General features: G+C 47.1%; 1 protein-coding gene across 1 annotated transcript in view; it reads right to left on the bottom strand.

Annotated features, from left to right (window-relative positions):
- LOC140430373 (synaptic vesicle membrane protein VAT-1 homolog-like) overlaps window positions 1-23,777 on the bottom strand; it is a 196,671-nt gene that overhangs the window by 8,534 nt on the left and 164,360 nt on the right. The window contains exon 8 of the mRNA XM_072517832.1: window positions 378-461. Coding sequence (XP_072373933.1) covers window positions 378-461 — 84 coding nt within the window. The remainder of the gene's footprint in view (window positions 1-377; window positions 462-23,777) is intronic.

The following is a 23,777-nucleotide window of genomic DNA, read 5'->3' as shown; positions in this document are numbered from 1 at the left end:
GCTACCACTGCGCCACCGTGCTGCCCTGCCACTGAAATCATTGGGGACATGGGTGTAATAGCCCACATGGGGCCTATGGGTTTGGGAATGATTATCTTGCTGTGGTCCTTGCGGAATACAAGCTCCCCCGTTAGGGGCGGGGATCTCTATTAACCTTTGCACGGGGCGGCACGGTGGGGCAGTGGTTAACACTGCTGCCTCACAGCGCCGAGGACCCAGGTTCGATCCCGGCCTCGGGTCACAGCCTGTGTGGAGTTTGCACATTCTCACCGTTCCTGTCGGCAACATGATCCCGGAACACACTTGTTGATTTTTCTCCTGTGTACCATAATGTTAGGCATATTTCCTTCGCTATTCAAGGGCCAAGATTGACTTACCAAGGGAGTTGGGGATTTTTCAACATCCAGTATAAGTTTTCCAATGTTCCCTCTGTCATGGATTCTCTGCATGGCTTCCTTCACCTGCAAATAATAGATAGAGTCATGAATTCCTTTAGGAGAGAGCCCAAATGAATACTTAGGAATAGCAGGCCCACAAGATTCTTCAATAGAAATTCCAGGTCATTAACAGGCAAATCCTACTTACCTGCTCAATGAAGGAAGTGAAAGTCGCCAGGTATGACCACAAGCTGCTTTCCCCATTGAGGTGGAAGGCTGACCGATGGTGATTTAACCTGAGGGTCACCATGCCTCAAGCAAGTTGCAAGGTTGGTAACCTCACCCAATCCGGGAATTGAACCCGCGCTGTTGCTGTCACTCTGCATCACGAACCAGCCGTCCAGCCAACTGAGCTAACCGACCTCCCATGTTGCCACAGTCCCATATCACCTTATGCCACTCTCCCCTTTGAGGGCTGACTGGTGATGATTTAACTTGATAGTCACCACTCCTCAGGTGAGGGGCAAGGTTGAGACGGAGGGGCCTTCATGGATAACCTCAGCCATGCGGGAATTGTTGGCATCGCTCCATATCACGAACCAGCCGTTCAGCCAAGTGAGCTCCCCCCCCCCCCCCCCCCCCACCCGCCCCCCCCACCATACCTGCCTAATATTGATGTAATGGGTGGACATTTCTAGGTCACTGATATTTCACAAGAACAGAAGTACTTCATATTATTCTTGGTTTACAAGCTGGTCACATGCTATGATATCAGTTTTTTAAAAACCTACATAGAATATAGGATTTACAGTGGAGATACAGGCCATTTAGTCCAACCAGTCCATGCAGATGTTTATGCATTACTCAAGCCTCCTCCAATTTCTCTTCATCTAAATCTTCATTGCAATCCATTATTTCCTTCCCCTGATGTGTTTATCTAGCTTCCACCTTAATGCATCCAAATTATTTGCTTCAACCACTCCCTGTGGTAGTGCGTTCTACATTCCCAACGTTCTTTGGAGAATGAGTTTTTGGCAAAGAATCAGGGGCGGGATTCTCTGTCCTGCCAGCCTCGTTTTCCGGAACGGAGAACCCCCGCCCCCAGCAGGATTCTCCATTCCCGCAGTTGGTCAATGGGGTTTCCCATTGTGGCCAGCCCCCCCATGCCATCGGGAAAGACAGGGGCATGGGTCCGCTGCCGGCAAAGCAGAGGATCCTGCCGATGGAGAATCCCACAGCAGATGGCTGCCCATCTGTTTCTGTTGTCTGGTGGGTTCCTTGTGAATGTTTGGCTGAGCTCCAAGATTCACTACTAGATTGACACCGTAGGGGCTGTTCCTACAGGTGGCAGTGGGGTGTTTGCTTTTCTTGATTTACATCTTTGAGATTATAACAAGTTCCTGTGATCTCTTGTCAGTGTCTGTATATTTGTTTGGACAAGATTAAGAGGTGTAAAGTGGGTAAAGCTGCTGTTACTAGGATGGCTCTGTTTGATACTTTTCTAGGGTTGTAGGTACAGTAATTTACTTTCAAAGCAGATTTCTGAATGGTATTTTCTGTCTTCAGCATTTCAACACTTGCCAGTGGTAACATATGGCTCACTGGATCTGTAGATAGTGCATATTAAATATGTCGTTGTGGAAGGACGATGGAGGACATTGAGGTAGCATGATTGGAATGGAAGGGGCATGGAAGAGACCGTTTGAACTTACTTTTCCACAGGTTGTCGAATCCTCTGAGAGGCTGTGATTCATCGCGAAACATGCCCGGTAATGAAAAGGCCAGGGAGGGGGTTGGTTATGAGATGTCTGCCCCTGCAATGGAGCCAGCCAGGTTGGAAATACATGGTGCAAGCTCACTAGCTGCATCCTTAACCATCACCAATGAAAATATGCACAGCTGGAAATTAAAAAATCATCTACTCCTCAGGGACAGATTTAGGACTATTTTGTATACTTTACCTTTACTCAATTCTCATTTCTAATCCATATGAATTCGTAGAAGCATGTGTTACGTCATTTTCTTGTCTTTAGTAGTTAATGAACTCACCCTTTCTTTAAGACAAGTAAGCCTGGTTAAATTGGTTCCTATTAAAACATATATAGTGGGCTGGGCATAGGTATCTGCAAGGGAAGGGATCCTTTCAAAATTAATCTTATTCCGACCAAACGAGGAGGTTGAATAAAGAAAAGGGAGCCAGTTCATCCCTTCTCACCCGGGGGCATAGCAATGTGGGGTATCCCATCCGGAAGTTAACAAATTGGGGGCTTACATTGAGATGGTTCCCACAGAGAATCATAGAAGAATCCGAGAATCCCTACAGTACAGAGGGAGGCCATTTGGCCCATCGAGTTGGCACCGACCCTCGTAGAGCACCCTACCGAAGCCCAAACCCCCATCGCCCCACCTAACTACTGGAAACTTTAGCATGGCCAATCCACTAACCTGGACTGTGGGTGGAAACTGGAACACCTGCAGGAAACCCACGCAGACAGGGGGAGAACATAATAGCTCCACACAGTCTTCCGAGGCCGGAATTAAACCGGGTCCCTGGTACTGTGAGGCAGCAGTGCTAACCACTGTGCCACCGTACTGCCCAAACAAACTGAGGGGTCTCGTTGGGTTATCAAATTTGGGGAACCTCACCTTGGGACTAGTGATGACATGTTCAGTGTTGGAGCTGGCTCGATTAGAAGTGTAAGCCTGCCCCGATTTCTCCTGTTGTCCGTGGCGGAGACTGTCCTGGCTCCACTTTACCTTCATCCCGGGAACGGGAGATCTCCCCCCGTGTTACTCATTGGAAGTCTCACACTTGCACGCCACTTGATTATTGGCAGGCGTGCTCTCATCTGCCTGATTTTGCAATTAGTCGCATCCTGTTGAAATGGTCTAAGAAAGAGCGAGGATGTCACTTTATAGCACAGCAGTATCCCCTCAAGTGATGAGCCCATTGTTCCACTCCCAGTGCAACAGGTACGATGGGCTGAATGGCCTTCTTCTGCGCTGTGTCATTCACATGAGGTTAAGCCCATTGGGAGCAATTTTAGATTTCCCCTTAAAATGTTTATTCTTCAAAAAACTGCTCGACCATCCAGGTCCGTCAAATAATAATGTACATTGATGGTTTCTTTATTCCTGCAATCCATTTGAATTTGTACCATTTAGTTTATGCTGCTTCTCAACCTTGTTCCTTCCAAAGTGCATTTAATCTTTTTCGATATTGAATTTATTCCTCATAAGTCTGTACATTTTCTTATTCTGTCCAAGACCTCCTCAAATTTGTTACTACTCTCTGCTGTATATTGATCTCTTTGCCATCTGCAAACTTTGAAATTATGCCCCCATACCCAAGTCGAGGTCATTGGTACACAGCTACAAGAGAAGTGGTCTGAATACTAACTCCAAGGGTACACCTCTGCATACTTACACCCAGTGCAAAGAGTACAAAATTCACAACAAGATAAGCAATTGTGCTATAGCGTGTGGCTTCCGGTTCGTGTGGTAATGAGTGCAGGAAGTCCCAGGAGAAAGTTCGAGGATGCCACTACTTGGAAATCATTAATAATGCAAAAATCACAATGTTTTATTCCTGGCACCTCTGCGCGTGTGTGTGCTTCCTGATAATGTCTCACTTAATATTCAAGCAAAGGGTTTAAGTCGTGAGTAAGGTAACTGTGCAAGAGTAAATGAAGTCAGAATGGTCTGTGATTAATTAATTAATTGTGAGGCTTCAATTCGGCATCTAATTATCTCAGCTCTCGTCAGAACGGGAACGCATTCGAATGGGTGGCTAAGAAACCTGTTTACTTCACCTGCAATTAAGCAAATTGTTTTGGTACCTGGTGCGTGCTAAATATAAAACAAGGCTCCATTAACTGAACAATTGACCTATTGTTCCCAAGCTGCAATTCGGGAATTTTCTGGATGTGACTGCCGTATATTGCTCGATTATGAAGTATTATTACAAGAAGCAAGTTGGATATGTAAATGGGAGGATTTGCAAAGGGAAGGCAAAAAGAGAGAGTTGCAATAACCTCTGCTGTTAATTAATTCCCACAGGAGCGTGAAGCAGTATTCAGTCCAGTTCTGTTGAACTTTGCCAGGAAAGGTTAGTGTTGTGTCAGGAACATTGACTCTTCCCTTATGTCTAAAACCAGATTGCAGAACACCATATAAACGCAAACTGGAGGAACAACATCTCATCTTCCGGTTAGGCACGCTACAGCCTTCCGGCCTGAACATCGAATTCAACAACTTCAGATGATCAGCCCCACCTCGACCCATTTGTTTTCATTTCATTTTAACTGACTTTTACCATTTCTTTCTTTCTTAATATACATTTAATTTCCCCCCCCCCAATCTTATCCACCTTTCCTGCACCTTTCTCCTCTTAGCTTCCCCCTTCCACTCCCCCCACACCTACAGCTCATCCTCTGATGTTAGTTTCCATGCTGTTTGACCTTTCACACCTTTTGTCCTCTCTGGGGACTGCCATTCGCACTCTTTCCCCTTGGTTTCTGTGGCCATTAGCACCCGGTTTCCCTGGGTTTCTGTGGCTATGACTCATCTTTCATTCTCACTCCACAGTATAAATATTTCCCACTTTCTCTGTCTGTTAGCTTTGACAAAGAGTCATCAGACTCGAAACGTTAGCTCTTTTCTCTCCCTACAAATGCTGCCAGACTTGCTGAGATTTTCCAGCATTTTCTCTTTCGTTGCAGAACACCATCATGTCTGGGGGGGTTGCAAGGGGAGGTGGGGAGTGATCGGATCTCAGGGGATAGGCTGGGGGAGGGAACGGAGGTCAGGCGGTCATCAGGCCTTCAGGGAAGCGCACTCCCAGTCAGAAGGGGCCTTCTAATGGAGTGGCCCCGAACCTGCCCCAGCCAGCCTTAAAATGGGGACTGGGCGAGAAGAACCCATAAGTGGCCTTCATTGGGGCAAGGGTGGGCTGCCCACCTGAGGTCCTGCCCACCCCAGCATAAAATTGCATCCATGTTGGGGCATGTGGAAACCCAGAAGGAATCCAGTCCATGCAATTTCACCCCCCTCCCCCCCCCCCACCAAACATCTCAGAACGGGGCAGGGTTGCGGGGGGTGGGGGGAGGGTAGCATTTTGGCCCTTATGTTCTTGGGTATCATTGAGTTAAGAGTGAGCTGCAGAGTTTTGGATGGGCTCAGGTTTATGGAGGGAAGGATGTGCTACACTAGCCAGGAGTGTTTTAGTTGAAAGGTAACAAAGACCTAATTGAACATTCCAGTGGCAGATAAGCTGAGATAGGGGTGATGTTCGCACTGTTGTGGAGGTAGAATAGATAGTTTTAATGATGCCATGAATATGAGGTCAGAAGTTTATCTTGCCATGGAGAGGGATAGAACCAATAATTAGGAATTGGAGTTTGGAGTGGGGACTGAAAACCATGACTTCAGCGTTCCCGATATTTAATTGGAGGACATTTCTACCAATCCAACTCCCGATGTCAGGTAAGCAGTCTGATAATTTAGCAATGGTGGAGGAGTTGAGAGGGGTGATGGTTAGGTCGGGCTGGGTGTCACCAGCGTATATAAACTACCCCGTGCTCTTTGATGATGTTGCCAAGGGACAGCAAGCAGATGAGAAAGACAAGGATAGATCCTTAGGGACACCAGGAGCAGGAAGAGAAACCATTGCATGTGGTTCTCTGACTATGCTTACATAGACAAGAATGGAATCAGGTGAGAGCAGTTCTGCCTAGCTGGACGACAGCAGAGAGGCATTGGAGGAACTTGGCCAGCGTATCAAAGGCTGCAGAAAGGTCAAGCGAGGAGGTTAAATTTACCCTTTTCACCTTCACATGATTGAAGGTGTGTTCCCAACAAAGCTCCATACAATTGTCGCAAGATTTCCTCGTTCGTCTCCTCCAGTTCTATTGTAATAAAGACCAACTTGCCTTTTGACTTTCTAATTGCTGCGTCATGTCTGCGTGCTAACTTTCTGTTTTCCTCGAGTGCACTCAATTATTTCTGTAAATTATTTCTAGCTGCGGATCTGGCCAGAGAATTGCCGGGTCTGTGGCCGCGCATGTGCAGAGCGGGTCTGCAGCAGCCGCACCGTGAAACATGGCACCGGCTGCGCAGACCCGGCCTGCCAAATAGTGATCCCCTTTGGCCAGGCTCGCCAACCCCGGACCACTCCCCACCAGTGCCCCCAGCCCGCGCCAAAGCCCCCCCATGCCGGGTTCCCGGGAATAATTAGCACACGCGCCCCACGCCATCGGGAACTTGGCCCTCCGGGGGCGGAGCATCGGGGGAGGGCCTCAGGTAACGTCCTGAGGCCGTCCCGACGGCATCGTTCTGTCGGGGGTGGGGCATCTCAAAAATATCGCCACCACCACCCCCCCCCCCGATTTCGGCGCCAATGGGGATTCTCTGGCCGATCGCCATCCGCCATTTCGGCGTCGGAACAGGAGAATCCCGTCCATGATCTTTTAAAAAATATTCTGCTTTTCTGTTAGTACTGAAGTGAATAAGCTGACACTTCCCTACATTGTAAGAAGACTGATGAATTAGAGAACCTCACAAAGTTACAGCGAGAATAGAGAGAGATTGGAGACTATATGTAGCAAATGGATCGCACAATTAGCTTCAGCAATGGAGGATATATTGGTGTTCCCTGGGAACGTACTACCCTGAATTAATGAGGAGTTGCTTATTCTACAGAAATATTCTTCCTATCCTGGCCGAATACCAGCTTTGCAAGGCTGGACAAAGCACTGATGTAGCTCATAAATAATGAGGTTTAATTTCCACAGGAGCTCTATCAACCACGCCCAACAATCCCCACCACCACAACACTGCAACCTCAACAGGAGACCTGTGGGAACACTGGAAAAATGGTGCAATCTCTGTTTACGCCAATTCTCCAGCATTTCCATGGACCTTCCGTCAAAGTTACAATGAACTGCTGAACAATTTCTATCCTTTCTGCATTTGTCCCACGTTCAATCCCAAGTTGCATCATTCTCTGCTGAGGTTGAATCTTAATGGCTTCCTGATGCCCTTCACCAGTCTGCTGTCTGACTTTCCATCCATGGAGCATTTTGTTCCCAAGGTAGCAGCAAAGATGAGATAAAGCACGACATAGAAGGTAATGTGGTGTTCTTTGTTTTGCTAAATTTAGGATGGTTGGCGTAGTGTTCACAATGACCACAAAATAGCTTTAAATTGAACAATGCTATAAATTTATTAACACTACTAATTTGGATTCGACACTTACTCTGAGATAATTCAGTTGATAATAAACATATAATCTACACTCATTTACTACTAATCTCAACATTATATCATTAACTATGATTTGCTCTCACTCACACTATCTTTCCTTCACTCCTCTCTAGCCCTCTCATCAACCTCTCCCTCATCAGGCTTCGCATCAATGTCTTATACACTTGTACATCTAGCTCCCTCTCATGGTTGAGTTATACATTTCATTAACCCTTGCAGTTCTTACATTTATGATAATATCACAGGTAATAGGGTCCAGAATCAACTGACAGCTTTGAGTGAGAGTTGGATGCATTTGTGCTGAGAAAGAGGATTGAATTTATGGTGCAAACAATAATGCTTGATTTTTTTTTGATGGGGAACTGGTGGAGGGAAGTCAATGTTCCTTAAAGAAAGAGAGACACACTTGCAATATGGCAATGGCCAGTAGATCCATAACTTGGTGCTACCATTGAGGAAGGAATATTGAGCAGTGATTTTGTGCCCTCATTTTGAACAGCATCTTGGATCTTGAATCTCTACCTGAACCAGCAGACTGAACTACAGATTAACATCAACTCTAAAAATTCAGTACTCTCTCATTCTTGCACTGGAGAAGCAGCCAAGTGCTGATGTGGGATTTGAAATCACAAACTTCCGATTTCGAGGCAAATAGGCTCCATTCTGAGCTAAGCTGACACGTGACAGGCCACTAATGATCTTTAGGCTCTATTTATGAGTGTCAATATGGGAGCCAACAAATAATCGCACAATTCCTTTATTCTACTTGCTTCTTAAGAAACAATACGAGAATTAGCTTGGCTACATACAAAGCGAATATTTCTCTCCCCTTCAGAGGAACTCCTCCATTCTGCTAATCCGTAGATGATGCCAAACCTCCTAAATCCACATTCCTTTACAGGTCTCTCAGGCAACCCAATTCTGAGTGTTTTGTATTGCTTTGGGCAATTACAGATGAAAGAATCACTGATGGAAGTATTCAGCAAATTAAATTGCTGTTGGCACAGCATTGAATACTTGCTTTGCATTTACACTTGCGTTGCTAAGGATCTTCGCAGTAGTCCACTGTTAAGGGTGTATTTTTGTGTTTGTTAATTTATGTAAATGCAGCCTGGTTCTAAGGAAATTAGCATTGCTCAAAAAATGATAGATATCATCCTGTTTTTCAAGAGCGAATTTCAATCATTTTCACTGAATTTGCTCCTTTACGGGGTTTGCAATTAACACCTTGAGGCCAATCGTGTCATAGCGTCGCACCCAAGGAGTACGGAAACATAGAAAATAGTAGACCATTCGGCCCTGAAAGCCTGCAACCCCATTCAATATGATCGTGGCTGATCATGCAAATTCAGTATCCCACTCCCACTTTCTCTCCACACCCCTTGATTCCATTAGCCATGAGGTCCACATCCAGCTCCCTCTTGAATATATCCAGCGAACCGGCCCCAGCAGCTTTCTGTGGGAGAGAATTCCACAAGATCACACCTCTCTGAAAGAAGAAGCTCTTCCTCCTCTCAGTCCTGAATGGCTTTCCCCTTATTCTTAGGCTGTTACCCCCGAGTTCTGGACGTCCCCAACATCGGGAGCATTCTTGCCGCATCTAGCCTGTCCAGTCCCATCAGAATTTTATATGTATCAATGAGATCCCCTCTCATTCTTCTAAACTCCAGTGAGTACAAGCCCAGTCGATCCAGTCTTTCTTCATATGTCAGGCCTGCCATCCCGGGAATTAGTCTGGTGGAAAGATGTGCATTTGTGTCGTGCCTTTCCCAACTTACGTTCGAAAGTGCTTTCACGGTCAATGAAGGACTTTTGAAGTGTTGTCACTTGTGCTGTAGGGAACATGGCAGCCAATCCTGGCACAGCAAACTCCCTCAAGCAGCAACGTGATAATGATCCGATCAGTCATTTTTTGTGATTTGTGACAGTGGGATAAATATTCGTGGAGGACACCAGGGATAACTTTCCTGGTCTTGTTTGAAATAGTAGCATGGGGTCAGTTACAACTACTTGCAAGGGCAAATGGGACCTCGGATTGATCCGACAGGCCAGTTAAGATTACTATTACCTCTGACAGATTCAGCTTTTTTGATACTATTGTCTCTTTTGATAGTGCAGCAACTATTACTGTTTTTGGTTATCTTACCTAATGTCATGTTGTGACAAATTTTTGTTTGATTCAATTTATTTAATAACACTCCCATGAAGCAACGTGGGCTAGTATACTACATTAAAAGCATGATATATCTTCAAGTTGTTGATGCTCTTCAATAAACATGTGGGGCGCGATTCTCCGACCCCCCTACTGGGTCGGAGAATCGCCGGGGGCTGGCGTGAATACCGCCCCCGCCGTGTCCCGAATTCTCCGCCACCAGAGAGGTCCCTCTCTGGTCAGGACCTTCCTTGCTCCTCACTGCTTCAGAAATCTACCTGACTGGAAACTGAAAGATAGAGGGAGATTCCCCGGGGCTGCTAGCCAGCAGTGGGAATTGCGATTGCCCGGTGAATCGGGTGTGAGGACAAAAGTGGGATTGACGCCCATTTCAAGTGTCCAGGTGTGAAAGACCGGGTGCAGGGCCAGCGCTCGGACAGAGAACCTGGTCTTTCCAGGAAGTTCTTCAAAACAAGGAGTTAGCCTCTTTAAAAAAAAAACTTGCAGCCAGAAAGAACAGATGCTCAAAAGAGGAAGTACTTCAGAGTTAATGGATCCCTGTAGAACTCTATAAATAGTAAACAGTAAACCTTCTTTTGAGATTGCCAAGACCTGTCAATCAACATGCTTTTAAATGGCAATGGTTTGCACAATTGAATGTAAACAATGCCGCTCAAAGCTTTTAGAGTTTAAGCTTGCACAGAGGCTTCAAAAAAGTTAAAGGGAAATGGAAATGACTGTGAGAAAACCACTTCAAAGGTTTCCACCACATTAAAGGGAAGATTTTTACCTTCATCTCACAGATCTTTAATATTAACATGCTGGGAGAGTTTAAAGGGTTTAATGTTATAGAGAGAAGAATTTCACATTCTTTTCACAGATCTTTGATCTTGACATGCTGAAGAATTAAAGGTTTAAAGGTTAAAGGCTACAGATGTGATGACCATGCAAATTACCCCAATCCCAGTAAAGACCCCCGACCAGAGCCCTTTCAGCTCAACCCAAGCAACGCCCCCCAACACCCAACTCCCCTGAAGGATGTCTCTTGGCACATTGGAGGCAAGTGTGGGGAAAGTATTCAACCCCTTGCCCCCCCCTCGGAGTGCCAGGTGCCAGGTTGCCACAACCAAGGGGTAGGGCCTAAATGGGGAGACTAAATGGAGGGCTGAATAGGGGGATCTGAGGGTGGAGCTGAGGGTTGGGTCCTTGCCAGTGATTAGGGGGTGGGGGCCTTGCCAGTGATCCGGGGGGGGGGGGGGGCTGCAATGGTATTCTATTGGGCACCCCGATTTCTGAGGAGTGGTACCTGTCAGAGGGATTAGCTTCCTCCTTGCTCAGGTCCAGCGAAAACCCCGATCCTTGTTAAAAAATGTACTATGTGCCATTGAATGACATGCCAGCTTCGCTCCGAGCGCCAGCGGGAATCAGTCCCGAATCTCCGCTTGCGCCTCGGGGAGTACTATCGGGAGCAGTGAGCCTGTATGCGCTCCCGGTGATCCAGTTAAGCAAGCACAGTGTGTGTTCTGCTTTATTCATCAGCAAGGCAACCAATTCCATTTGCAGGTTTTATGTGGCTGAATCCTTTCCATTATGAGTAACGCAAGCAATTGGGAAGGCAAATAGCACGTTGGCCTTCATTGCAAAGGGTCTGGTGTATTAAGGTAAGAAAGCTCTGCTGTAATCAAAGAGGGCTTTTGTATTTCATAAAATCTACAGTGCAGAAGGAGGCTATTCAGCCCATTGAGTCTGCACCGGCCCTTACAAAGAGCACCCTACTCAAGCCCATGTCTCTACCCTATCCCCGTAACCCAGTAACCCCCACTTAACCTTTTTTGGACACTAAGGGCAATTTAACATGACCAATCCACCTAACCCGCACATCTTTGGACTGTGGGAGGAAACCGGAGCACCCGGAGGAAACCCACGCAGACACAGGGAGAACGTGCAGACTCCGCAGAGACAGTGGCCCAAGCCAGGAATCGAACCTGGGACGCTGGAGCTGCGAAGCAACTGTGCTAACCATTGTGCTACCGTGCTGACCGCGTTGCCACACCTGGAACACTGTGTACAACTTTGGTCTCCTACACATAAGAAGGATATAAGGGGCGCAACACAAATTGATTCCTGGGATGAGAGCATTAACCTATGAGGAGAGAGTCAGTAGAATATGCCTTTATGCCATGAGTTTCTGAAGATTAAGCTGTGATCTTATTGATACATATAAAATTCTTAAAGGGATTGGCAGAGTATAATAATATTTATTGTCACGTGTAGTCTTACAATAACACTGCAATAAAGTTACTGTGAAAATCCACTAGTCGCCACATTCCGGCGCCTGTTCGGGTACACAGAGGGAGAATTCAGTATGTCCAATTCACCTAACAGCACGTCTTTCGGGACTTGTGGGAGGAAACCGGTGCACCCGGAGGAAACCCACGCAGACACGGGGAGAAACGTGCAGACTCCACACAGATAGTGACCCAAGCCGGGAATCGAACCTGGGACCCTGGAGCTGTGAAGCAACAGTGCTAACACGCCATAGTCAGATGTGGATTGTGAAGTTTTGGAATTCTCTACTCGAAACAGCTGCGGATTTTTCCTCATCGAGGATAGTCAAGACTAAAAACTAAAGTAGATTTTTGGGTACAAAGTGAATCCAGGGGTGTGGAGATTGGGTGGGAAAGGGGATTTGAGGTTGAGAATCAGCCGTGATCTTCCTCTATGGCAGAGCAGGGTGGAGGGGCTGAATGGCCCACACCTGTCCCGAGCTTTTCTGTCTGATTGAACAGAAAGGAAAACAGAAATGAAGAGAAGGTGTAGTGATCGAGGAAAGACAGAAGTGACTGAGAGAAAGGGGTAAGGGTGAGAGAGACAAGTGTCAGAGAAAGTTAAGGGGGAGAGAGGAAGAGAAATTGAAGAGAAAAAAAGAAATAGAGGCTAATGTAGTTTGGTTACCATTGCTTTTATCGTAATTTCCATGCCTTCACTTCCTGAACATTTATCAGAATGAATGAACGCTCCAGGATTCAAAGTTTACGTTTTGTTGCCCTCAGCGCTGGAGTGTGGGGGCATAGACTACAGGGTGACAGAGGAACCTTTGACATACACAGCATAGAAGCAACATGGAAACCGCCGGGGCTTTGCAGCCTCAGCTTGTCCCAGTCGCGAGCTTGTGGACAGGGCAAAATTGTGCCTCAGTTGTTATTTCAACAGACTGCATGCCAGTAGCAGTTCCCTCAGTCGTTACTGGCAAGTGACGTAAGGGAGGACAGTGGAAGAGGGGCAAATTTTGGTCATCTGGTATGCTGTAGAGCTGGGTAGATCTGTAATATCGTCATTGACCGACAGAACCCGCATCCACGTCAAAAGATAAATCAGAGCAGAAGGATGCTTTTCCAAATAGTGCACCCAAGGCCTGCTGGAGGTGCCGGATACCTGGCCCCACCAAATTCTGAGTTGGGTGTTTGTTCTGGGGTTGTAAAGCATTGGTTGTTAAAATGGGCCTCAGTGCATCTGTTTTAAACCCGTAAACTGGGTGTAAGAAGGTCTTATTCTATGCTATGTAAACCCAATCCAGCTTCATCCAGTGGAAAGGTGGCAACGCGCCCATCGTGAGGGCCAACCTTTATCTCTAACATTGGACCATGTCAATATCTTGAAATCCATGTGCCAAATCTGCATGGCTCAAAGGGTTACGATCAAAGCCCCATTTCACCATAAGAAGCTGAACGTTCCAACCAAAAAACAAAATTAATTTTTGCCTCATTTAATATTGGAACCAGACGCAATTTAACTTCAATCACATTAAGAGGAAACCAAATGAAGATGCATTTCGGTGTGATTTGATTCACACAGCAAGTCTTCTCTCCTGAAGTACCATTTCACTGGACAAGAACAAAGCAGCAGCACGACTGAAACAGACTCTGAGCGGCACCATGGCACCAGGGACCCTGGTTCAATTCCGGCCTTGGGACATTCTCTCCGTGTCTGTGTGGGTTTCCTCTGGGTGCTCTAGTTTCCTCCTGCAATCCAAAGGTGTGCAGGTTTGGTGGATCGGCCATGGTAAATTGCCCCTTAGTGTCCAAAAGCTTAGGTGGGGTTACAGGGATAGGGTGGGTCCATGGACCTAGACAGGGTGCTCTCTTTCGGAGAGTCAGTGCAGGCTCGATGGGCCGAATGGCCCCCTTCGGCACTGTAATGGTCCAATGAAAGCGCAGCGAATCAGAATATTACAGCCTTTTTCAAACCCGCGCTTCTGCTGAGTGCATTGCTGAATTGGGCCTTGTGTTGGTTTTTTTTTGTAAACAGAATATTTGCTATACACCTTCTTTGTGATGAAGAATAAACTGCTGGCATGAGATACAATTAAAGGGAGAATTAATGAACGGTTTGGAATGATGCGATACCTTCTAATTTAAATGTAAGTACTTATCGCCCCAAGCAATTTGGATGCCTGCTGCACAACTGCATAATCAGATGCAAAGCAACCCAATTAATAGTTTTGCTTCAAACAGCAAAGGTAATAAATCAGCCCCAGTAGTTTCAATGTTTTCATTTTGTCTCATCCTGACAGGGTGAAAAATCTGTATCCTTGGGAGTTGAGCAAATGAAATCCTTGTGTCTGTATGCTTATCAAAGGAAGGCTTATGTGGCTGGAAGAAGGATCTGGCTTTCAAGGTGCAGGAAATCATCACTGTGGTCCAGGAGGAACAGTCCCCAACACTCGGGAAGTAATTGAGAGGAAAGTCAAGAGGTGGTCACGGAAGAGGCTGGGAGCCACCAAGTCAGGGGAGGCTCAAGGTGTCTTCACTACCCCAAAGGAACACTGAGTAAAACAGTCTTACATTGTCTAGAGCTCAGAATAATGAGATGTAAAACATTTCTTGGGACTCAAGAGTCTGTTTCCCTGGCTGGAGAGAATAGAACTCGGGCTCACAGAGTCAAGATCAGCAGCGGGATTCCCGGCTGCACCGGCAGCGCACCCACGCCCGTGGGTTTCCTGGCCGCGTGGGGTGGCCACAAAATGAAAATCGCTTGTTGTCACAAGTCGGCTTCAAATGAAGTTACTGTGAAAAGCCCCGAGGTGCCACATTCCGGCGCCTGTTCGGGGAGGCTGGTACGGGAATCGAACCATGCTGCTGGCCTGCCTTGGTCTGCTTTCAAAGCCAGCGATTTAGCCCAGTGCTAAACCAGCTCCAATGGGAAACCACATTGGCCGTCTGCGGGAACGGGGAATCCCGCTGCCGGCGGGGACGCGCCACAGCGCGCCGTAAAACAGGGCTGGTGGGACGGAGAACCCCGCCCAAGGAATCTGCTATTCAGCAGAGAGTTGAACAATGTCTCCACTCTGAGGGCCCTTCCCCTTAACACTGTCGATGCTCAATGACTATAACCGAGGCAGAAGTCAATGGGCACTCCAGGAAACCAAGGGTTGTGGGGATAAGACAGGAAGGTAAAGTTCTGGGCAAAGATTCGCCGTGAAGTTATTGAATGGCAGAGCAGCCTACTCCTATTCCTTCTCGTACCATATCCCCGTTCCTGCTCGCCCACAAGGAGATGGGAAGAACCCCATAAAATGAACCTACCTGTCTGTGGAGAGGTTTTGGTTAATGTTGTCAACATGTTGGGTAATCGGGAAGCGCACAATAGCCTTGGGTTAAAATGAAAGCTGGACCCTGCCCTCACCACCACTATGACGTGATCTGTATATTTAATGAAGGGCCAGATTACCAAGTTACCTGCTCAAATTAGCAAGTTAAAATGACAAGTGATGGTAAGGCAGAGAGATTGGAGGGTGGAGTGAGGCAGGGTGAGTGAATAATAATGGATTTGATTTGCCCGCAGGTAAGGGCTGATCCCATGTTATTGTATTCACGATTTCTTGGACTCTCCCTTGTCTTCTTTTTACTTCAGGCGATTTTGAACCTCGTTAGCCATCAGTGAAAACGGCGACGCATGTGTAAAATCCGGAGAGAATCGGAAGACAGGATTCTCCCTGGCGAGATCGCAATTTACCCCTCAACCCCCCTCATTGAAGGAGTAACACAAAACACACTGCGGGAGACCAGAACCATATTTTAATACATTAGCCTTTTATTGCTGAGACCTCACACCGGGATACCTATCAACACTCGCCCTGTACAAGATAATGATGGGGTGGAGGTGGGGGACATCTTCAAGGTCCCTAGTGAGGCTGCAGATGCTGGTCGCATGTACCCACTCAACCACTCTTTCAGCTAACGCCAGGTTTTCGGGGGGTGGGGGGGGTTGCTGGGATGATCCAGGGTTAGGTGTCACTGAGACCCTCGAGGGTCCTCGCGCTTCATCCAGATGGAGTTGAGAGGGACAACTTTAAGGAAGTGGCTATAGAGAGCTGAACGTTTCCTGCCAATGAACGGGCTTATTATGGGGTTCAGAGACCCTGGATGACCTCACATCTGCCGAAGCCCCTCCGAGGTCAGGGATCTTGGTGTTTTCCGCCAACTAACACCGGAGGTGGGCAGCCTCTCTACACTTGGTCAGCACTATGGCTGGAGAAGAGTGGCAGACCTGAGGAGCCTGAGCGTTGGTGCTGGGGGTGAGGGGGAAGGGGGCAGTGGTAGGTCAGCAGCAGCGGATCTTTCACTGAGCAATCCGTGTGGGAGGTGGGAGAGACATAGCACTGCAATTCCCACTCACACTGCACAGGGGTTAAGCTGCGAGCCACGGTTGAACCACTGAATGGCCATCCCCTCCATGGAGTCAAGATCTCCACTGAGGGCAATGTAGCCCAAAAAGCAGTCAAAGAGGCAGTTTGGAAGAAGCATCTTGAAAAAAGACAGAGTTATGGAGAGGCTTAAGGAGCAAATCACAGAACTTAGGGCCTGGGCAGCTGAAGGCACGTCTGCCAATGGTGCGGTAATGGAAATGAGGGACATGCTGGAGGCCAGAAATGGGAGAGACTGGAGATTCCAGAGGCCAAAAAGAAAATGCTGGAAAATCTCAGCAGGTCTGGCGGCAGGTGTAGGGATAGAAAAGAGCTAACGGTTTGAGTCCAGATGACCCTTTGCCAAAGCTAAAGACATAAAAAGTGGGAAGTATTTATACTGTGGAGGGAGAATAAAAGATGAGTCATAGCCACAGAAACCCAGGGAAACCGGGTGCTAATAGCCACAGAAAGCAAGGGGAAAGAGTGCTAAGGGCAGTCCTCAGAGAGAACAAATGGTGTGAAAGGCCAAACTGCAGAGAAACTAACATCAGAGGGTAAACTGTGACAGATGTAGATGTGGGGGGAGAGGAAGGGGGAAGCAAAGGAGGGAAAGGGTAGCAAAAGGTGGATAAGATGGGGGGGGGGGGGGTGCGTGAATATATATAAAGAAAGACCAGAGGGAAAGAAATGGTAAAAGAGGGAAAGAAATGTAGATTCTAGAGGTTTGTGTGGCTGATGACAAATCGAGAAATCATATTGGGCAACGGGGAAGGAAGTAACTGGTCCAACTTGGGAAAGAAAGCACTGGGAACAGGATAGCCATGTCCCTGTTGCACCATCCTTCTCCTCACCCACCCCCCACCCACAATCTATGACTGAAGTTGTGTAGCTGCAACATACTGTGTCACGACACCCTGGGCTAGTGCGCGGCAAATTCCAGCCCGTTTTGATCCGGAGTCGCAACACAAGTAATCTTTTAGTGTTATAATTAAATGAACAGAAAATGTAACTGACTACCTGCTACACCTTTCCCAAACCCCCTCCCTTACTCACCCCACTCTCTAGACACACGCACACACACACAGACAAACAACGCGTCGGGGAAGGGGTGAAGGAAAGGGAAAGAAAATATAAATAAAAATAAAAGGATAAGGATCTTTGATGCACTGGGCTGACTTCCAGTCAATGTCTTTCTGAAGTTCAGGCTTTTGTTTTGGTACTTCTTCCTTCTAGGCTTGAGATGGCAAGGTTGTTTAAACTAGTATGGCAGGGGGGTGGGCACGGGAGCAATAGGTCAGAAGGTGAGAGCATTGAGGGAGAACTAGGGAATAGGGACAGTGTGGCTCTGAGGCAGAGCAGACGGGGAGAAGTTGCTGAACACAGCGGGTCTGGTGGCCTGAAGTGCATATGTTTTAATGCAAGGAGCATTACGGGTAAGGCAGATGAACTTAGAGCTTGGATTAGTACTTGGAACTATGATGTTGTTGCCATTACAGAGACCTGGTTGAGGGAAGGGCAGGATTGGCAGCTAAACGTTCCAGGATTTAGATGTTTCAGGCGGGATAAAGGGGGATGTAAAAGGGGAGGTGGAGTTGCGCTACTTGTTCGGGAGAATATCACAGCTGTACTGCGAGAGGACACCTCAGAGGGCAGTGAGGCTATATGGGTAGAGATCAGGAATAAGAAGGGTGCAGTCACAATGTTGGGGGTATACTACAGGCCTCCCAACAGCCAGCGGGTGATAGAGGAGCAGATAGGTAGACAGATTTTGGAAAAGAGTAAAAACAACAGGGTTGTGGTGATGGGAGACTTCAACTTCCCCAATATTGACTGGGACTCACTTAGTGCCAGGGGCTCAGACGGGGCGGAGTTTGTAAGGAGCATCCAGGAGGGCTTCTTAAAACAATATGTAGACAGTCCAACTAGGGAAGGGGCGGTACTGGACCTGGTATTGGGGAATGAGCCCGGCCAGGTGGTAGATGTTTCAGTAGGAGAGCATTTCGGTAACAGTGACCACAATTCGGTAAGTTTTAAAGTACTGGTGGACAAGGATAAGAGTGGTCCGAGGATGAATGTGCTAAATTGGGGGAAGGCTAATTATAACAATATTAGGCGGGAACTGAAGAACATAGATTGGGGGCGGATGTTTGAGGGCAAATTAACATCTGACATGTGGGAGGCTTTCAAGTGGCAGTTGAAAGGAATACAGGACCGACATGTTCCTGTGAGGAAGAAAGATAAATACGGCAATTTTCGGGAACCTTGGATGACGAGTGATATTGTAGGCCTCGTCAAAAAGAAAAAGGAGGCATTTGTCAGGGCTAAAAGGCTGGGACAGACGAAGCCTGCGTGGAATATAAGGAAAGTAGGAAGGAACTTAAGCAAGGAGTCAGGAGGGCTAGAAGGGGTCACGAAAAGTCATTGGCAAATAGGGTTAAGGAAAATCCCAAGGCTTTTTACACGTACATAAAAAGCAAGAGGGGTAGCCAGGGAAAGGGTTGGCCCACTGAAGGATAGGCAAGGGAATCTATGTGTGGAGCCAGAGGAAATGGGCGAGGTACTAAATGAATACTTTGCATCAGTATTCACCAAAGAGAAGGAATTGGTAGATGTTGAGTCTGGAGAAGGGGGTTGTAGATAGCCTGGGTCACATTGTGATCCAAAAAGACGAGGTGTTGGGTGTCTTAAAAAATATTAAGGTAGATAAGTCCCCAGGGCCTGATGGGATCTACCCCAGAATACTGAAGGAGGCTGGAGAGGAAAATTGCTGAGGCCTTGACAGAAATCTTTGGATCCTCGCTGTCTTCAGGGGATGTCCCGGAGGACTGGAGAATAGCCAATGTTGTTCCTCTGTTTAAGAAGGGTAGCAAGGATAATCCCGGGAACTACAGGCCGGTGAGCTTTACTTCAGTGGTAGGGAAATTACTGGAGAGAATTCTTCGAGACAGGATCTACTCCCATTTGGAAGCAAATGGACGTATTAGTGAGAGGCAGCATGGTTTTGTGAAGGGGAGGTCGTGTCTCACTAACTTGATAGAGTTTTTCGAGGAGGTCACTAAGATGATTGATGCAGGTAGGGCAGTAGATGTTGTCTATATGGACTTCAGTAAGGCCTTTGACAAGGTCCCGCATGGTAGACTAGTCCAAAAGGTGAAGTCACACGGGATCAGGGGTGAGCTGGCAAGGTGGATACAGAACTGGCTAGGCCATAGAAGGCAGAGAGTAGCAATGGAGGGATGCTTTTCTAATTGGAGGGCTGTGACCAGTGGTGTTCCACAGGGATCAGTGCTGGGACCTTTGCTCTTTGTAGTATATATAAATGATTTGGAGGAAAATGTAACTGGTCTGATTAGTAAGTTTGCAGACGACACAAAGGTTGGTGGAATTGCGGATAGCGATGAGGACTGTCGGAGGATACAGCAGGATTTAGATTGTCTGGAGACTTGGGCGGAGAGATGGCAGATGGAGTTTAATCCGGACAAATGTGAGGTAATGCATTTTGGAAAGTCTAATGCAGGTAGGGAATATACAGTGAATGGTAGAACCCTCAAGAGTATTGAAAGTCAAAGAGATCTAGGAGTACAGGTCCACAGGTCATTGAAAGGGGCAACACAGGTGGAGAAGGTAGTCAAGAAGGCATACGGCATGCTTGCCTTCATTGGCCGGGGCATTGAGTATAAGAATTGGCAAGTCATGTTGCAGCTGTATAGAACCTTAGTTAGGCCACACTTGGAGTATAGTGTTCAATTCTGGTCGCCATACTACCAGAAGGATGTGGAGGCTTTAGAGAGGGTGCAGAAGAGATTTACCAGAATGTTGCCTGGTATGGAGGGCATTAGCTATGAGGAGCGATTGAATAAACTCGGTTTGTTCTCACTGGAACGAAGGAGGTTGAGGGGAGACCTGATAGAGGTATATAAAATTATGAGGGGCATAGACAGAGTGGATAGTCAGAGGCTTTCCCCAGGGTAGAGGGGTCAATTACTAGGGGGCATAGGTTTAAGGTGAGAGGGGCAAGGTTTAGAGTAGATGTACGAGGCAAGTTTTTTACGCAGAGGGTAGTGGGTGCCTGGAACTCGCTACCGGAGGAGGTGGTGGAAGCAGGGACGATAGGGACATTTAAGGGGCATCTTGACAAATATATGAATAGGATGGGAATAGAAGGATACGGACCCAGGAAGTGTAGAGGATTGTAGTTTAGTCGGGCAGCATGGTCGGCACGGGCTTGGAGGGCCGAAGGGCCTGTTCCTGTGCTGTACATTTCTTTGTTCTTTGTTCTTTGTTGTCTACTTTCTCTGCAGATTCAGGATCATTTCAGATTCACAGCAAAGGATCTGCCAGCACTCACCGGCTTCAGAACAATGAAGCATTCCTTTCACTTCAGCAAGCAGGAGAGAGATCTCAACACTTCCAGATCTAAACACTGCTGCCCAGTTCTCTATGAAAGCATCACGCAGTAGCCAATCTCTCCAAATGTTGGAAAGACCGATGAACTGATCATCAACTTCAGGAAGCGCAGCACGACACACACTCCCGTCTGCATCAATGGCTCCGAAGTGGAGATGGTCAACAGCTTTTAGTTCCTGAGGGTCACCATCACCAACAGTCTGTCCTGGTCGACTCACGTTGATGCAACAGTCAAGAAAGCCCAACATGTCTCTACTTCCTACGGAAGCTAAAGAAATTTGGCATATCTGCATCGACTCTCACAAACCTCTACAGATGTGCGATACAGTGCATCCTATCCGGCTGCATCGCAGCCTGGTGTGGCAACTGCTCATTCTCTGTTGATTATTCTTGTATCTACTATGTACGTAGAAAAATACTTTTTACTGTACTTCGGTACATGTGACAATAAATAAATAAATAAAATAAAAATCAAATCACTGGCCATAGTCAGGCAGAACACTGTCCCTGATTAACCCACTGGTTAACCAATCAAACCGACCCACTCCAAAGCTGGTTCCTAATATCCACTCAGTGCCGAAGAGTCTGGCTCCTTCTTTCCAAAATACAAAACCTGGGAACACAATGTCCTGGCAAGCAGGCTGCTTCACCATTGAATCTTCTGCTTAAAGACCATGGACCAAAAAAAGAAAAGAAAAGAAATGGGAACAAAGGAAATAAACAGGAAGGGCTCTTATAACTGTGTTTCCGTACTGTAATAGATAATGAACAGTCAGCTTCCGTTGTCCATAAACATTTGTGGCATTGTCCACAAACATATCAAATGGTACTAGAAATGCTCTGAATTATGAGTGGTAGCACGTACAGGGGTGAACGGGAAGAAGGCGGATAATGTAAAAGGTAATTTCATTCAAATATTTCAGAACAAAAACATATTAATTTAAATGTTCATTTTAATTAGAGATAGGGTTTGATGAAATGGGGCTGGTTTAGCTCACTGGGCTAAATCGCTGGCTTTTAAAGCAGACCAAGGCAGGCCAGCAGCATGGTTCAATTCCCGTACCAGCCTCCCCGAACAGGCGCCAGAATGTGGCGACTAGGGCTTTTCACAGTAACTTCATTGAAGCCTACTCGTGGCAATAAGCGATTTTCATTTTTCATTTCATTTCAAATGGGGTGGGAAGAGGTATGCGTGGAGCATAAAAGCTAACTGTGAGAGCAAATGTCTTGTTTTGATGTTGTCAATTCTGTGTAACTTTTCACAAAATAAAACACAAACCATGAGATAAAGAAAAGCCCAGCGATCTTACAACTGGCGATCATAATTTATACAGGGACAGTCGACACCGTTGTGCGCGAAAAGTGCACAATGGCCACTTCAATCTATGTCACAGAATTCTCAGGTGCGTGGAAACAGTGGTCATGGAATCACTGTGATGCTAGTGCATTGAGCTCAGCCATGTGCAAAAGAAGAACATTAGATTGTAAAGGTCGACTTTCTAAATCAGCCCGAATTTTGAGATCTTTAGCAATCACAAGTAAAACCTCATTTAAAATAAAATTAACAAAAAAAGCTTTGGGCTTGAATTTAACAAATTTCCAGAACTCTGGGACTCTCTCCCTGAACTTTTACTTCCCTCCACCTGTCTTCCTTCCTTTCAGTCTCTCTTGCTTTCTTTGACCAAGCTTTACATCGCCCGCCCGCCCCCCCCCCCCCCCCCACGTCCCCCCCCCCCCCCCCGCCCCCCCCCACGTCCCCCACCTCCGAGTACTCCCTTCTTAAGCTGAGTGTTCTTTGTTGTCTGGTTGCGGTGTTGTGAATGGCTTTGCGGTATTTTTTCGAGGGATAGGTATTCTTTAAATGGAAATTGTTGTTGGAAACAAGAGTTGAAACCATTTTCCAGTCCGCCTGCCGGGGAATCGTCATGGGTGGGACGGATAATGTGGCAGTCCAGCGAAGATCCGTTGAACTCGGGTAGAATTCCCGATACCGCCCAACCCGGGACCGGATAACTTCCCCCGCAAATTAATTAAAGGTGTTGGCAAAAAATACCAAACATTTCCTTACAATGTTCTTCCCGCCCTGCTATGAAGGTATTGACTCTTGTTGGTGGGTAGTTCAATAATTTAGGGCGCGATTTAATGGAAATGGAAATGCAACAGAGACCCGTGTCGAGCGTGTTTAACCGGGTGTTTCCCCGCGCTATTAGTGCTGAGAATGACCCCGCTATTAAATGGGACTCTGCTTCATTTCGGGGCTTCGGCAAGGACCGCCTTGCTGAAGCCTCACTTAGTCCCCATTTCCTGCCTAACCAGCCCCGCTCGCTAGTGCAGGAAGAGACCCGGGAGTGGGGGGGGGGGGGGGGGGGGGGAGGGGGGGGCGAGTAGTGCACTGCTAGATTGCACCCCAAAGTGTAGACCCCCCTTCTAAGACCTTTGGACACTCCAAATGTCCCAACTTACCAATAAAGGGGTCCTCGAACCCCCAGACCCTTATGTGTTGGGTAGGCTGGGTCGATGTGGACTGCATGTGATGCAGTGTAGCGAGAGACAGACCTCCAACACTTGATAAGATGCAACACGATTTTATTTAACATCTAAACTATTATACTTGTTCAACTGTGGGTTGACACTATGCTGACGTGATTGGAGACCTGATGCTAGCCTAACCAGACTTACTAGCTACCACATGGTGTTTGCACTGGCCAGCTCATTAACTCTGACTGTCCCAGAGGCTGGGTCCCGAGAGCACGGGAAAACTGGTGCCCTCTGGCTTTATAGTGGTCGTGTTCTGTCTGGTGATTGGCTGCTCTGTTCTGTGTGCTTACGGGTCATCCTGTGTGTCAATCCCTGCCTGTCTGCACTCCATTACATACATAGATGTATATTA

Source organism: Scyliorhinus torazame, chromosome 10 (assembly GCF_047496885.1).
Source record: "Scyliorhinus torazame isolate Kashiwa2021f chromosome 10, sScyTor2.1, whole genome shotgun sequence".
Lineage (NCBI taxonomy): Eukaryota > Metazoa > Chordata > Chondrichthyes > Carcharhiniformes > Scyliorhinidae > Scyliorhinus > Scyliorhinus torazame.
The sequence above is the reverse complement of the archived record's forward strand: the minus strand, read 5'-3'. Positions and strand labels throughout refer to the sequence as shown.